Source organism: Erigeron canadensis, chromosome 7 (genome assembly GCF_010389155.1).
Source record: "Erigeron canadensis isolate Cc75 chromosome 7, C_canadensis_v1, whole genome shotgun sequence".
NCBI classification, from domain to species: domain Eukaryota; kingdom Viridiplantae; phylum Streptophyta; class Magnoliopsida; order Asterales; family Asteraceae; genus Erigeron; species Erigeron canadensis.
In genome coordinates, this window is record NC_057767.1 from 37,514,977 (window position 1) to 37,528,824 (window position 13,848).

The window sequence follows — 13,848 nt, forward strand, 5'->3', positions numbered from 1 at the left end:
GAGTTTTTTTTGTATCATTTGGTATCGTGTTCACCCGAACATTCTATGGGACCGCATAAAAAACACTACGGCAATGAAGATTTTCCACGTCTTAGTTTTATTATAATCGGTAGAGTTTTAGCCTTGTTCAAGTTGGGTCTAGAATGTGTACATTGTTATATTTCTAGACTTTCGTACTTGTATCGTTAACCATCTAGTGTCTTGCTAGAAGGTTTTTAATAACATCACCGTTATAAAAAGAAAGGGTAAACTTGACATGTATAACATCAAGGCTCAAATTTTGTTTCAAAGTTTATTTATCTAATGGACATTAGTGAGTCTTATGGGTGTAAATGAGCCAAATCGAGCCCGAGCTTGACTGTAGTCGAGATTGAGCAAATTTTAGGAGCTCGAGCTCGTTGTACCTTGTAATTCAAACTGAAGCTTGACTCATGATATTATTTACAACAACGGATTTCCTACGTTCAAAAAAAAAAAAAAATCATGAAATACTGGAAACAGCATTGGTCTTGAAATTTTTACCCACCCGTACAAAATTTTCGAAATGGAAGGATAACAGAAGAATCTCACTTCTTTGAAATAAAACTCGAGGAACCAATGTGTTGATATAAACGGATAATGAGTCATTGAACTATTGTTTTGACTATTTTTACTCATATACCTAACTAACCAAAGAAATATGATGTGTACACTTTCAAGTTTTGAGTTTCTACTTGGATAAGCTCAGCTTTGAAAGAACAGACGCAGCTTGATCACCGCCCAACAAGAAATAAGGATGCCTCAAAGCATCCGAAGCTGATAAACGACCCCTACGCAGAGAACCCCGTTCTGAAACAAGTTTTGTGGCCAAATCCCAGCCTCTACCTGAATCTAAGTCAAGAACACTTGTATCGGGTCTAGTTCTAGTTTTCTCCCTCCATCTTTTTAAGTCGTAATTGACAGCTTTTAGTTCAAGATTGAAGTTCTTTAATGCTGCACTAGATCTCAATGATGGTATAGCCATTTGCAATAGGACTATTCCAGCTGAATACATGTCAAAAAGATCAGGGCTGTTTAGCTGCAAAAACAAGTAAAAAAATTGTAATTAGCAATAGGATGAGAAGTCAAATATACTTGTTTTACAACCATTGTACCCAATGGGTCAATCACGACACAAATATACTTATTTTGATCCCTATATAATGAAAAAAAAAACTGAAATCGCTCTATCTACCTAAGCACTAAAACTTATGATTGTATTTCCAGAATCTGTTAATCAAAACACCCCATATTAGAGGTGCAATTTCAACCCATTTAGTAATGGGAAGTGTTGATTTGGGCCAAGTACCATCTCAAACGGGTCAAATAAGTCGACTAAAGTCAAACAATTAGCTTAAAAAGGAACAGGTCAAATGGTCGAGTGGTTCAATAGTTACCCAAAAGTATATTTTTAATGCATGCAACCTTCTACATCGTTGTATACCAGGATTTTGGTTATCCTTGTAACTATAGCTTATGTAATCTATTTAACGCATTAACTAATTAATAACTCAACACTGAATAGATAAAAAGATGTTTGTAGCCTTGTAGGTCAACTGACCCATACTTTAAAACTATGCATTCCACCCTGCACTCATTTAGACTGTTACCCAACTCACCCTATTCACCAATTTTTCTATCCTAAATACTATAGTTTTGATACAAAATGCTATAAAACACCAAGTTTCAAATAATCAGATCTAGTGCACTAAAATCTAAAATATATCTAAAAATGAATGATTGGCCCATATGAAAAAGTATTACCTGCCAAAGAATTGGAGATAGGAGAGCTGCAACCGGTTCTGGAGGTGGGGAAGGCGTTTCTTCAGGTAACACATACAGTTCAGGTGGACAATAGTCCGGATCAAGAAGACCTTTGTCGGGTACATAGTTCTTTCCAATTCGTAGATCAGTGGCTGCACCAAAGTCGATAAGTTTGATCTGGCCCTTTTTAGTGACCACCAAGTTGGCTGGTTTTACATCCCGATGAACAATACCCGTGTCATGTATCTTCTTGAGTGATGAAATTATCTGTCTCATTATCTGTTTGATTATCAATGCATTTCGTTGTATAGATTCAAGTCCTTGTAATAACCGGCCAAACATGAGGGATTCTAAGTTTAATGGGAAAGCTCTATCCTTCATGTAATCACCAAGGTCTCTATCCCCCTGTGTCATTTACATTAACTCCTGATATGAATACACTGACATATCATAGGAGGTGTTTGGCATTGCGGTTTGAGGCTGATTATTTGCATATACGTGTTTAAATAGCATATAATCAATTTCTAGTGTTTGGGTATAACATAACCTATATGGATTATCTAGTAACTCAGGGATCAACTAATTAGTTTTGAATGAGTTGCTAGTAGCTGCAGCAAAACTGATAAGAATGTCAATTCGATTTTAAGTCCTTAAACATATGATCAATATGACTATAACAGCTTCAAGCAACAGAAGCACATCCAAACACTGTCAATATTACTCGACTTTTGTCACTCGCTAATGCATAATCACTTTAAAAACTCAATGCCAAACACCCTTATATTATATAATACCAAAAGTGCCAAAATACAAAAACAAAATTTACCTCAAATTTCCATACAAGCCATTTCTCCCCCTTTGTAAATCTTGAATTAGTTTTCTCAGCAATAAAGCTCCCAAGAAACTCAGCACATGTCTCGGGAGCTGCTCGTGACAACCTGTAGTTAAACCATTCTTCAAAATCACCACATTCTATTGCACCTTGAACTCCAATTTTCACCTATTTAGTACACATTTAAATCAAAAGTGTGACTAAAACTATCCAAGATAATCAATCATACAAACCACATTAACCTAAACAGTTACGCATTTTGATAAATATAACAAACTTTGCTTTACCTGCATATCCGCTTATTCTACATTAAACACTCAAAACTGCAAATCTACCTTAAAATATGCAATAAGCAGTAAAGCAGATACATACTGACATAAGTGCTCATTTCAAGCATATTACGTTTTTAAAAGTCAAAATGCAGTATCAATTTTTGGCTAAGCTTATTCTAAGACCAAAAAAAATGTGAGTGTAGCTTATTTCGATCACAACTTTTAAATTACAAGCACCTAAAATATGCACTCCCACCCTCTAACCGATCCCAAACACCCCTTCAATAAAACCAGTAAACGTATCTCCCAGTGCAGGTATCCAGAGAGGGCGTGTCTTTTTGACTCAAATGTATACGGCACATGGTATTCCATGGCCGTTTCCAACCCTTTTCTCTAATCACCCCCAAGATGTTACCTAGGAACATTCAAACCCGAGAGTTCTTGCGATTACATACATCACATAGTATAACCACTAGGCTATCTCGGCGGTGATTTCAAACCACCCCAATTAAAACTTAACAAATAATTTACCAAAAATCTTAAAACTTTTATTTTTTTTACCTGTTTAAGTATAACTTTTTCTTTAAATCTTTCATCTTTTTCAAGTTGCTTCCTTTTACTTCCACTATTTCTTGCTCTTTCTTCAACACTAACATTCTTAGGCACTACAACACCTGAATACACAACACCAAATGATCCTTCACCCAGCTTATCACCAATCAAAAAATCCCTACTTTTTAAACTTCTTCTCCCCAAAATCCCATCAAACACTTTTTGTATATTTGCTAATATATATGTATCTATAGCCCCTATAAGTACACCTGGCCTAGCTGTTAAATATATCCAAACTAAACCAGTAAAAACAAACACACCCCATTTTTCACTGTCTGGTAAATCTTGTGTTATATTTTGAAACTGGTCATACCCATTTTTAAAAATTGGAAATTTGTCTAAATGAAGTGTCTTTTCTAACAAATCATCTGATATTTCATTGAAAGATGCATTTAGTTTTAATGGGTGTTTCTTGAAATCCCATATACTACTGCTGGTGGCAGAATTGGGATGTTTAAAATATGGAAAAATGGGTTTTAATGGTGAGAAACAGATGAAATTTGAATAAAGTTTGAGACTTGTTGATGATGAAAGCATTGTTGCAGAAGCCATTGTTGGATTAAAAAAAATAATTATGAAATGATATTTTGTGATTTTTTTATTTTGGTAATGTGGGAGTGTCAGCAAAGGGATGAACTTTTGCCACGTGGCTAAATGAGGGTTTATCCTTTTAGCCAGGATATGTGTGGAGATAGAAAAAACAGCAGCTAAGTCATCATCAAAAGTTCAATACTAAAAAGAGAGACTGAGAGTAATATGGACGATTGTTCTCGGTGGTTTTTTACTAATTTTATTAGGGAAAAATCGAGTAAAATTTATAGATGCAAGTCATACACATATATCATATAGAAAATTGATATATTATGAATTTAATTTCTCTCTATTTTTAAAATAACTTTATTAAAAAAATGATGTAGTTAATTGCGTCAAGCTAAATTCACCTGATTTGCATGACGAATGATGTTAGATATGTTAAAGTTCCTAATCCATATTCGAGTTTATATTCTGTTTATTTTTGAAGTATATTATATATTCAGCTAAACTCATTTTCTCATACTAAACTAAACTCATTTTTCCCAAAATACAATATGTTATCCATATTGTTATCCGTACTGGGTATAATCAACTAGTTTGTAACAACACAAAAAGCAAGAGCTAATATTATTATAGATAAAAGTCGTGAATCGTGATTATATTACTTGGTTACATACACCACAAATTTTATGATTTAGCTTTAGAACGATCTTCCGCTTGTAAAATGAAAATTTACCTTGCAACAAAAGTGATCGAGTTTTATCCCAACTTATTTCTTCACATCTAATAATGAGAAATCTAACATCTATGATATATTTTACATTTTTAATGAAACAAAAATCCAACATTTACTACTATACAATGCCATCAAACAATCATATTCTTTTGAACTTAATCTTGTACTCGTAATTAGCAAACCAAACTAACAATTGAACAAAAACAGTAAATCATTTTACCTAACCTTGTAAACAAAACAAGAAAAACTACTAATTATAGCATGTAAGAAAACACAAACGGAAATGATGGTTTTAAAAACAAAAATAGTTGCTATGTTAATGTACGTGTTACGTACATCGACTTGATTGTTGTTTTATATGGGATCAGTTTAATCAGTTAACCTACCAATATTTTTTCGTCTACATTTTTGCTAAACAAACTAAATCATTTACTAATCGTGTATCACAAAGTAAGACTTAAAAATTAAAATTAGAGTTTATAATTAATGGTTATTGTTTAAAATAGTAGTAGTGATCATTGCATGAATTTCCTGCAAAAAATGGATATAAACTATGGGAATGATTCCAAAAAATAAAAATTAATTTTGGATTTTATCATCACTCGTACAAATTTTTACTTAATTGAACTTGATTTCTAGAATTCAGAATACTCTGAAAGTTTATTTATTTTGAATTATTTTCATACATATATAGTTCATTCAATTCATACACGATGCATTGTTACGACATAATAATGTATACTCAATCCGGTTATCCACAATATATTTCTCACCCAAATATGCGCACATGATCCCTATAAATAAACACATACTACTCCAAGGCTCTCCATAACACATTTTCTTACATCAATATCAAAATACACACGTAAAGAGTAAAAAAAAAAAAAAAAGTCATCACAAGTTATTTATTCTAGCTCTATATTAATGGCAAGAATAGTGATGAGGAACGTTTTATATGTCATAATGGTGGCTTCCATCATGATGATCTCAGTTCTTTGTACGGGTGATGATATACAACAGCAAGAAGATGCTATGATATGTAGCGTTGTAGCAGACAACTTTCAACCTTGTTTAAATTACCTAAAAGCATCAGGCGGAGAGATACCACCAACATTATGTTGTAACGGACTTAAGAAAACTAGTTTGCTTAGTAAACGGAAAGTTGTATGCAAGTGTCTAAATGACTTTATCGGATCTCTTAAAAACATCAACCAGGACAATGCGGCCGGCCTTCCCCGCAAATGTGGCGTTAACATGCCTTACCGTCTCCCCAACACCGATTGCACCAAGTAAGTATGTCAACTCTCAACTCGATAATATATATAAAGTACTGTCTTTAATTATAACCAAGATGGTAAAAAAAAATATATAAAAAAAATTATAAAAAAAAAGTTAAAAAAAATCAAAAATAAACATTTTCTCAAGCTATTTTCTCTCTAGATCTCTACCTTATATACATGTATGTATGTATATATATCTCAAAAGTGTATGATATTTAGGACTTGACTTTATCTTTTATTTTTGAAGGATAAAATGACAATTGATATTGAATACATCAGAGACACTTGGTGGGATGTGTAGGAACTCAAGGTCGATACACTTTTCAGGGGTGAAAAAATAATTAGTCAAGTTGCAGTTAGTAACTTTAGTACTTTATGTGATAAAGGGTTTACTAGTCTCTCCCTATTAACCCACGTATTACATATCTACCTAGTTGTTGGTTAAACCTTTATACATCAAGAACTAACTTCTGAATTTTCACATAATAATGTATAAATTTTGGTTAAATCATTATACATCAAAAATTAACTTCTGAATATTGGCATAATAAAGTACAAATTTAAACACCGCAAAATAATTGCTATCAGTAAAAAAAAGCCTTTAATATTTCATGTACTTGTTGCATTTATTGAAACTTTTATTTGAGCGTTCATTAGTTTCATAACTCCAATATATGATCGTTTAATTCCTTCAATATCATGATTAATTATGCTTAACTAAGTGACCTAGTTAAGCAAAATTAATATTGAAATCGAAGGGCCAATATATGATCAAATCTTGGAGTTAGGCGTCACATATGTGCCCCCAAGATTCCATGTGACGCATTGATTAGCCAAACAACACAATTTGCATGTTTTTTTAAATGTCTATCGAGAAAAAATTACAACGCAAAGATGCAGCTAAGGGAAGCATAAAAGCTACCAAAAGCAATATCAAACACCGATATAAGACACATAGAGGAGCCCTGCGTGACACATATCGGAAGAATTTTTAGGATTGTTGACCAAACACTATAAATACAAGCTCTATCCTGAGGAACGAACATACTTTAAACACTAGTTGGAAAGATATAGCACGTGAAACAATTTTCTTTTAACTTAATTTTTTTAATCATCATTATGAAAATTTTGTCAAGGTGTATATAGCTGTTTTTTACGAATCTTTATGCATTATTTTAGCATTATTAAATGATCAATATCTTTTTGTTACTAAATGTAAAATTCTAATTTCCTCCAACCAAAAATGTAAAAGTAAACATAAAATAAATAAATATTGTAGCAAAAACCCCCCAAATCAAAAACCAAGAAAAAGGTTTTGGCTCTTGGATTCTAACCCCTTCATCACCATGTGTGATTGCATTTCATCTTCACTCGCACCATTTTCTTACAAATTCCCTTCATCTACACAATTTCTAAGTTCATTTCAAAAAAAGCCCATAATCTTGTCATTAAAAATCAGCAAAAATCCAAACCCATCAAGCTCAACTTCAGACCAACCCCAATTTCTTCAAGAGATTAAGGAAACAAGAAATACCCAGTTGGAATTTGATGTCAATTTGAGTGTACATCAAGATTTTAAGTATAAAGATCAAGAAACAGAAAATACCCAGATGGAATTTGATGTCGATTTGAGTGAAAATGGAGAAAAAGATGAGGACTTGGTGGAAATTAGAGAAAATTTGAAGGAATTTGATGTTGGTAACAAGAAAGATCAAGTGAAAGTTGTGAGAAAAGGGAGAGAATTGATGAAAAGATCAAATATAGTTGCTAAGCAAGTGATAAGTATTGAATCTGCACTTTGTTTGGGGTTTGTTTCACAGCTTTGGGTGGATACTAACACTGTGAGTCTATAAGACCTTTTTTTCGTTGTTTCGATATTAAATGCAATGATACAATACTTTACTCTGTGTTTGCAAAATCCTTGTTTTAGGACTGTGGGCTATTGTTAACTTACAGTAAATGTTGTATAACCACTCCCTAAAAATAATTATTAACCACCATGTATAATACTTTAATGTGTGTTAGCAATATCCTTTGTTTTGAGATGTTTGTTAGTTGCTTGTATTATTTGGAGTAATTGCTAATACCGTGTAGACTGTAGACATGTTATAGATTTATTTGTGTACAATAAATCAAATTAAAGGCATGTATCTGTACCCCATGTAAACATCTTCGGATGTCTAGGGAAAAAGTCTAGGAAAGGGTCACTAGAATACCGGTTAGGCGTGTACATCAGAGCGAGAGCTGAGAAGCTCTACTTTCCCTGTGTAGCCTAAACAGGGATCTCTCTCCGTTTTTATAAGTACTCCAGAAATAGATTTTAATATATGGAGGTGATTAGTACAGTTCATATATTTCATGCACTACACCGTACAATCTTTAAAGTGGATTGTAAAAACGTATTAAAACAATGCTTGTGGTATATGGAGTAATTTATCTGGTGAGCGTATCGCTTTTTTCGTTAGAAAAAAGAAGTAACATATGCCTAGAAAATAGTTCACAGAAACAAGCCAGTCTACTTGTCGTATGAATATTGTTTTGTTTGATTATTGGTAAAGTTTCCAAAATATCATCTAAAGAGTTGTTTTGGATATGTGTTTTTAGAGTGATTATTCAATTATCATGTTTTCACTTTTCAAGTAGTAGATACTTCGTTTCTAGTATTTGTGGTTAGTGAAACGAATTACTTATGGGTCAAATTATCAGCTTTGAATGATTACGACAGGAATAGTCTTTTGAAAGTCTGATTCAGGATATTTGGTTATCTTATGCAGTATTTTATTACCTGATTCTGTCTCTAATTCTGATTATTCCATATCACATATAATCACTTTGAAAATGCATTGCCAAACAGCCCCTTCATAATGACAAGAGTAGTAGGAAATAGGAATTCTTTCGGAACCAAATCAATATCATTAGTTTTTACAATGCAACTGATGGCAGATAAGTAACTGTCATCTAAAACCGTCCTAAACAGATATTGTTGCGTGTTTAATGGGATGAAGGGAGTGGACAATGAGTAATACTTTTTCTTGTTAATACTTGATACTCCACAGAATCGTAATAATTTGTTTTCTTAAACGTTACATTTATATTGCAATATTGCATAGAGAGGTGGTTTTATGTACATGTCACCTCTCTTTTGCATATGGGTCAGTTTTGAGTTCCGTAGATGCTTTTGTTCATGTACTTTATGATCCTACATATATTTTAACTATAGCAATTAATAGTTTTTCCCTTTTACATATGGTCGGTTTCGAGTTCTATAGATGCTTTTGTTCATAAACTATGTGATCCTGCATATATATTTCCTATATCAGGTAATAGTTTTTCTTTTTGCAGTGGAGGGTAGTGATTGTAGAAGTGAGACCAAATCTACTATCCGGAGAACAAGAAATGTTCTTTTTGGAAGATACAAAGCAGGTAAGTAGTTAATACACCAAGCACAAAAACTCTAAATAGCCTTATTTTTTGTTTGTTAGCTGCTTTAGCTCCTTTGGCCTTCCTGAAGTGTTAAATATGTAATTATGCTTTGACCACAGGTTGGTGATGTGGTGCTTATCAAGGATGAGACTGTTATGGACAATGAGTTCAAAATGGTTGGACTAGAAACACTGGTAGCTTCATTTGCACCTTTTACAATAGCAAGTTTATCTTGACCTCAAAAGTACACAAAAATCCTGTTTGTTGGAATAGAAGTAGTAGAGATCTTTGTCAACTGAATCTTAATACAGTTTTCATTTTTAGGTAGGATATAATGTTGTGACACCGGGTCGACGAGATATTGGAAAGGTATATCTTTGATCTTAAGCATCATCTGTATATTTTCGGTTCTTTCTTCTACGGTATAAGTAATTGACTTTTTAAACAATCATAATTGGCTTCCTGTTTCAAAGAAACCGGATTTCCTGCAAAAATGCAATATTACTTGAAATGTGACTACTTTGCTATCATTTGACAAGTTTATATAATTCCTGTGGTTTTAGGTGCGCGGTTATACTTTTAATATAAACTCTGGGGTAGTAGAATCTCTCGAACTTGATTCATTTGGAATATCCATCATCCCATCAAGTTTGGTGAGTAGATCATTGTTTCGGTAAAGATGATGATGTTGCCTCATTTACTTATAGATGAGTTAATTCTGTTTATGTTTTAACTCTAATGGGTCAAATGGGTAAATATAGTTAGATTAATTAAAGAAATGGGTTGAACGGACTGAACTTACATTAAATGTATTTCTATTGCATGAAATTTCTATATCGTATTTGTAAATTAGTACACGTTAGATCATTATTGAAAAAATAAAATTGTTTTGTTTGGGTATCACTAAATAGTAACCGAGGTTTCACCATTGTTCTCCCATGCCACCAGGTCACTCTTAACTACTTTTTATGAGGTGTTAACTACAAAGTTTCAATTTTGTTCCAACTTTGTGAAAATTTTAATCAGAAAACAATTGTGTTTTTTGCCTATATATTAGTCAAATACGTGTGTCAGAATGTTGATATGGAATATATTTAAAGCTCTGCAATTGTAGAAATAGTTGGTGTTTATTCATGGAATACTGAAAACATTTGTCCAAAGAGTGGTTAAGAAATCAATTTCTGGTAAAAAAAAATGAGACCTGAGTGATTAAATCCTTAATAAGCATGATTGACTTAGTAGAACAATTTTGAAAGTTGTTTATTATATAATAATATTTTCTCTTTTTGTAATCATATTACAATACTTGATTAAATAGATGAAAAAACAGATTGTACAAACGTGTACAGGTCAAAACTGAACCCGCCTAAAAGTTTAGCTTTTTCGACCCTTTACCGTACCCGCCCATTTTACATTATTCTATACTAATTGTAGTACTATCTCAAGATTTAAAAGTTAAATTTCCAGTTTTTTCCACTTTCTTCTAAAGTAGAAGGTGACTTAATACAGGTGAGCACATATGCGTTACTGGTTGAAGATATACTTGAAGTGTTATTGGATACGATTGTGGTGCATGAAGCAGCAGCCTCACGCATACAACGACTAACTAAGGTAAATACATGTTTCTGTTCGATGGTCATATGGGTGAACGTGTAACAACCGGTAGGTTATTCTTTTATGACAGAAAGGTCAGGGCCCAGGGGTACGCCTCATGACGAGCCTTGCTGCATACTACTTGGGAAAATAAGTTAAAAAACATGCAGGGTACTTTATTTTTAAATTTAGCAATTTTGGCTCGTTCATGTAAAGTCTTGGAAGGATCATTCCCCTTACACACTCACAATATACACGTACATGATGCATGCTAAATTAGACTATAACACTTCTTAGACACACCAAATAAAACATGCTAAACTTAATGACCTTAAATACTTAATTTATGTTAAAATTATTCAACAAGTCTGATTCATGGGTCTCTTAGAGTTATGCTTTATCTCTTAAAGGTCTTAAAATTACAAGTATAAAAAGCTATTAGCTGAAAAAGAAGCCAAACTGCGGAAGTGGTTGAAAGAGAAACTATATTTTGGAAGCTTAATAAATACCAAAATCGTATGATTTTGTTGATCGTACTTGACTCCCTGATTATTTATTAGAGATTCGATATGTTTGGACAATAAGTGTTTCGGGTTGACTTACCTCGTATCAAAACTAACCCCTTTTCATTTGTTACCTGGTTTGTCTAAACTTTCACCTCCATGTATAGTTGGTAGGAGTCAAAGTCCTTTGTGCAATTAACTTCAGTGGCAATATGTACACAGAAAGGTTATACAGATCAAGATGCTCCTATATATATGTAGGATGAGTATTTAAAAATATAGACTTTTGGACTCAAGCAAGTCATTTTAACCAAACTAGAAATAATAGTCCTCTTTATCTTGAAGATCAGAACGGTGCAATATTTTACTACTTTGGAAATGTCAGTTTGCAACATTTCTACTTTTCGAACACCATGAACTTGGAATATACTAATGACGTCAATTTTTTCCACGTGTTCATCTTATCTTCTCATCATTATAAAAGTTTTTGTAAAACAGGGATTTTGGGGTGCTGAGAAAATGAATTACTCAATGGATGATCTTGATGATTACTCCGATCTTGAAAGACAATCTGAATACCGAAAAGGCAGGAGAAGAAGGTCTGGTGCAGGTAACCAGAGACCTAGGGATAGACCCATTGATGACCCTAAAGAAGACTGGGACCTTCCGATGGATTATTTATGAGTTCTGTAATGCATCATTATCTGTCTTCAATCTAATCTGGGGATGGTTAGCCCTCTTGGACGAGGTATGCATTCTTAGGTTGTGCATTGCAAATTTCAAAGCATCATATCACCTGGTTTGGGTTAAGAGATCCCTCCGGGTTAATTTTTTGTATATACTTGCTCAAACTGTTACCATAGATCATATAAAACTTGTTACATGTTTTACTATAGTTAAAATAAGTTAATCTTTGGTCTTTATGAAAGAGACGAATAATGTATTATGAAAGAGATGAATAATGTATTATGTAACTAGCACCGGATATACTTTAGTTGACAACCACTTGTTTACTTTTGTTTGGTATGTTAGTTATTTATCTTTTATTCTTACCATATGAATATAATAAAGTACAGTACATGAATTGGATACAACTAAACCACCATCTAGTTGTCAGGTGTCTGATATCCTCGCAGGAAATTATATTATTGGGTAAGAATGATGGGGATGACCCGGGAAAAGGTCAGAAGTGGTCATGGGGATATCTCGGTTAGGCGGTGACAGGTGAGTCAAAGACTCGCCTTTTCTGGGTCTGAAGAGGAATCGTTTACTCGTAGTCATGTCGAACTAAAGACGTACTATATTGATGGCACTATAGCTTTATAACAAACGTGATAACTATGTCTTGTAGGTTCAACACTTTGGAGGCCGCATTGCATGGATCAACTTCATTTCTCATGTTGTGTGTTTCGTGTTTCGTGAGAGGGGGGGAAATAGGTCATTCACTGTGGGTCTATTAGTTTTATAAAACAAATTTTTTTTTTTTTTTACTATTATGAATAGTCAACATTATCCATTAGTTTTATAAGTACCTAGTAAATAAATGAGTGATAGGCTGATCAAACTTTCCCATTGTGGGAGTTCATGAGGTTAGTGTATCAAATAACTTCCACACAATTCGTTTTAACATGTTCAACAAAAATTGACCACTTGAACCAGGTCAAATAGTCAACCTATATTTTCGGAGAAATGCTACTAAGATCTTACATTACAACAAAAGTACACTTCAAAAGTTAAAATCGAAAAAAATATACGATTTATAATAAAAATTTATGAAAATAGAAGTATGAAACTTCATAACAAGATTAAAGTATGCAAGTTATCATAAAAAATAATAAATGTGAAAAATAATCAAGCTGGCTTGAACTAAACCGTCTGACAAAATGATGAGTCTATTTATATAAGCCAACGGACCAGACATCGGTTCAATTGATTAAACAGGTCTGTTCAAACCGGCTTTTAAAACACTAGCAGATAGATTCTGTCTAAAAATAAGATATAAATAACTTTGAGTTTGTTTATTTTACCCTTTATTTCAAGCTGTCTTCTTCACCGGTCAAATAAGTTTCTTTACGAGTTGTCTTAATTTAGAGTCATGATTAAGTGGGCAATAAATTACAATTGAGTATTTATTACAAATTTAATAATGTGTTAAGCAGATAGACAAAATGATGCGTGCATTTAGAGTATAATAATAAGAGTTATCGATTAGCAAATCTCTCTTAGATAATTTTTAATCGGTGGACAATTATGAGAGAAAGTCATGTATGATTTTTCATTA

At 32.9% G+C, this 13,848-nt stretch overlaps 3 protein-coding genes across 3 annotated transcripts; 2 read left to right on the forward strand and 1 right to left on the reverse strand.

The window, feature by feature from the left end:
* Positions 1-553: 553 nt before the first annotated feature.
* On the reverse strand, positions 554-4,071 carry LOC122607270 (serine/threonine-protein kinase STN8, chloroplastic). The gene is made up of 4 exons (XM_043780206.1): positions 3,448-4,071; positions 2,609-2,782; positions 1,783-2,187; positions 554-1,057 (listed from the first exon to the last, which is right to left on the reverse strand). Exons 1-4 carry the CDS (start codon positions 4,048-4,050, stop codon positions 710-712), a joined length of 1,530 nt encoding a protein of 509 aa, XP_043636141.1. The 5' UTR covers positions 4,051-4,071; the 3' UTR covers positions 554-709.
* Positions 4,072-5,692: 1,621 nt separating this feature from the next.
* Positions 5,693-6,061, forward strand: LOC122609477 (non-specific lipid-transfer protein 1-like). The gene has a single exon (XM_043782522.1). It carries the CDS (start codon positions 5,693-5,695, stop codon positions 6,059-6,061), a length of 369 nt encoding a protein of 122 aa, XP_043638457.1.
* A 1,289-nt stretch (positions 6,062-7,350) lies between these two features.
* On the forward strand, positions 7,351-12,580 carry LOC122607291. Its single transcript, XM_043780230.1, has 7 exons — positions 7,351-7,889; positions 9,391-9,471; positions 9,591-9,665; positions 9,796-9,840; positions 10,035-10,124; positions 10,981-11,082; positions 12,066-12,580. Exons 1-7 carry the CDS (start codon positions 7,395-7,397, stop codon positions 12,249-12,251), a joined length of 1,074 nt encoding a protein of 357 aa, XP_043636165.1. The 5' UTR covers positions 7,351-7,394; the 3' UTR covers positions 12,252-12,580.
* The last annotated feature ends 1,268 nt before the right edge of the window (positions 12,581-13,848 follow it).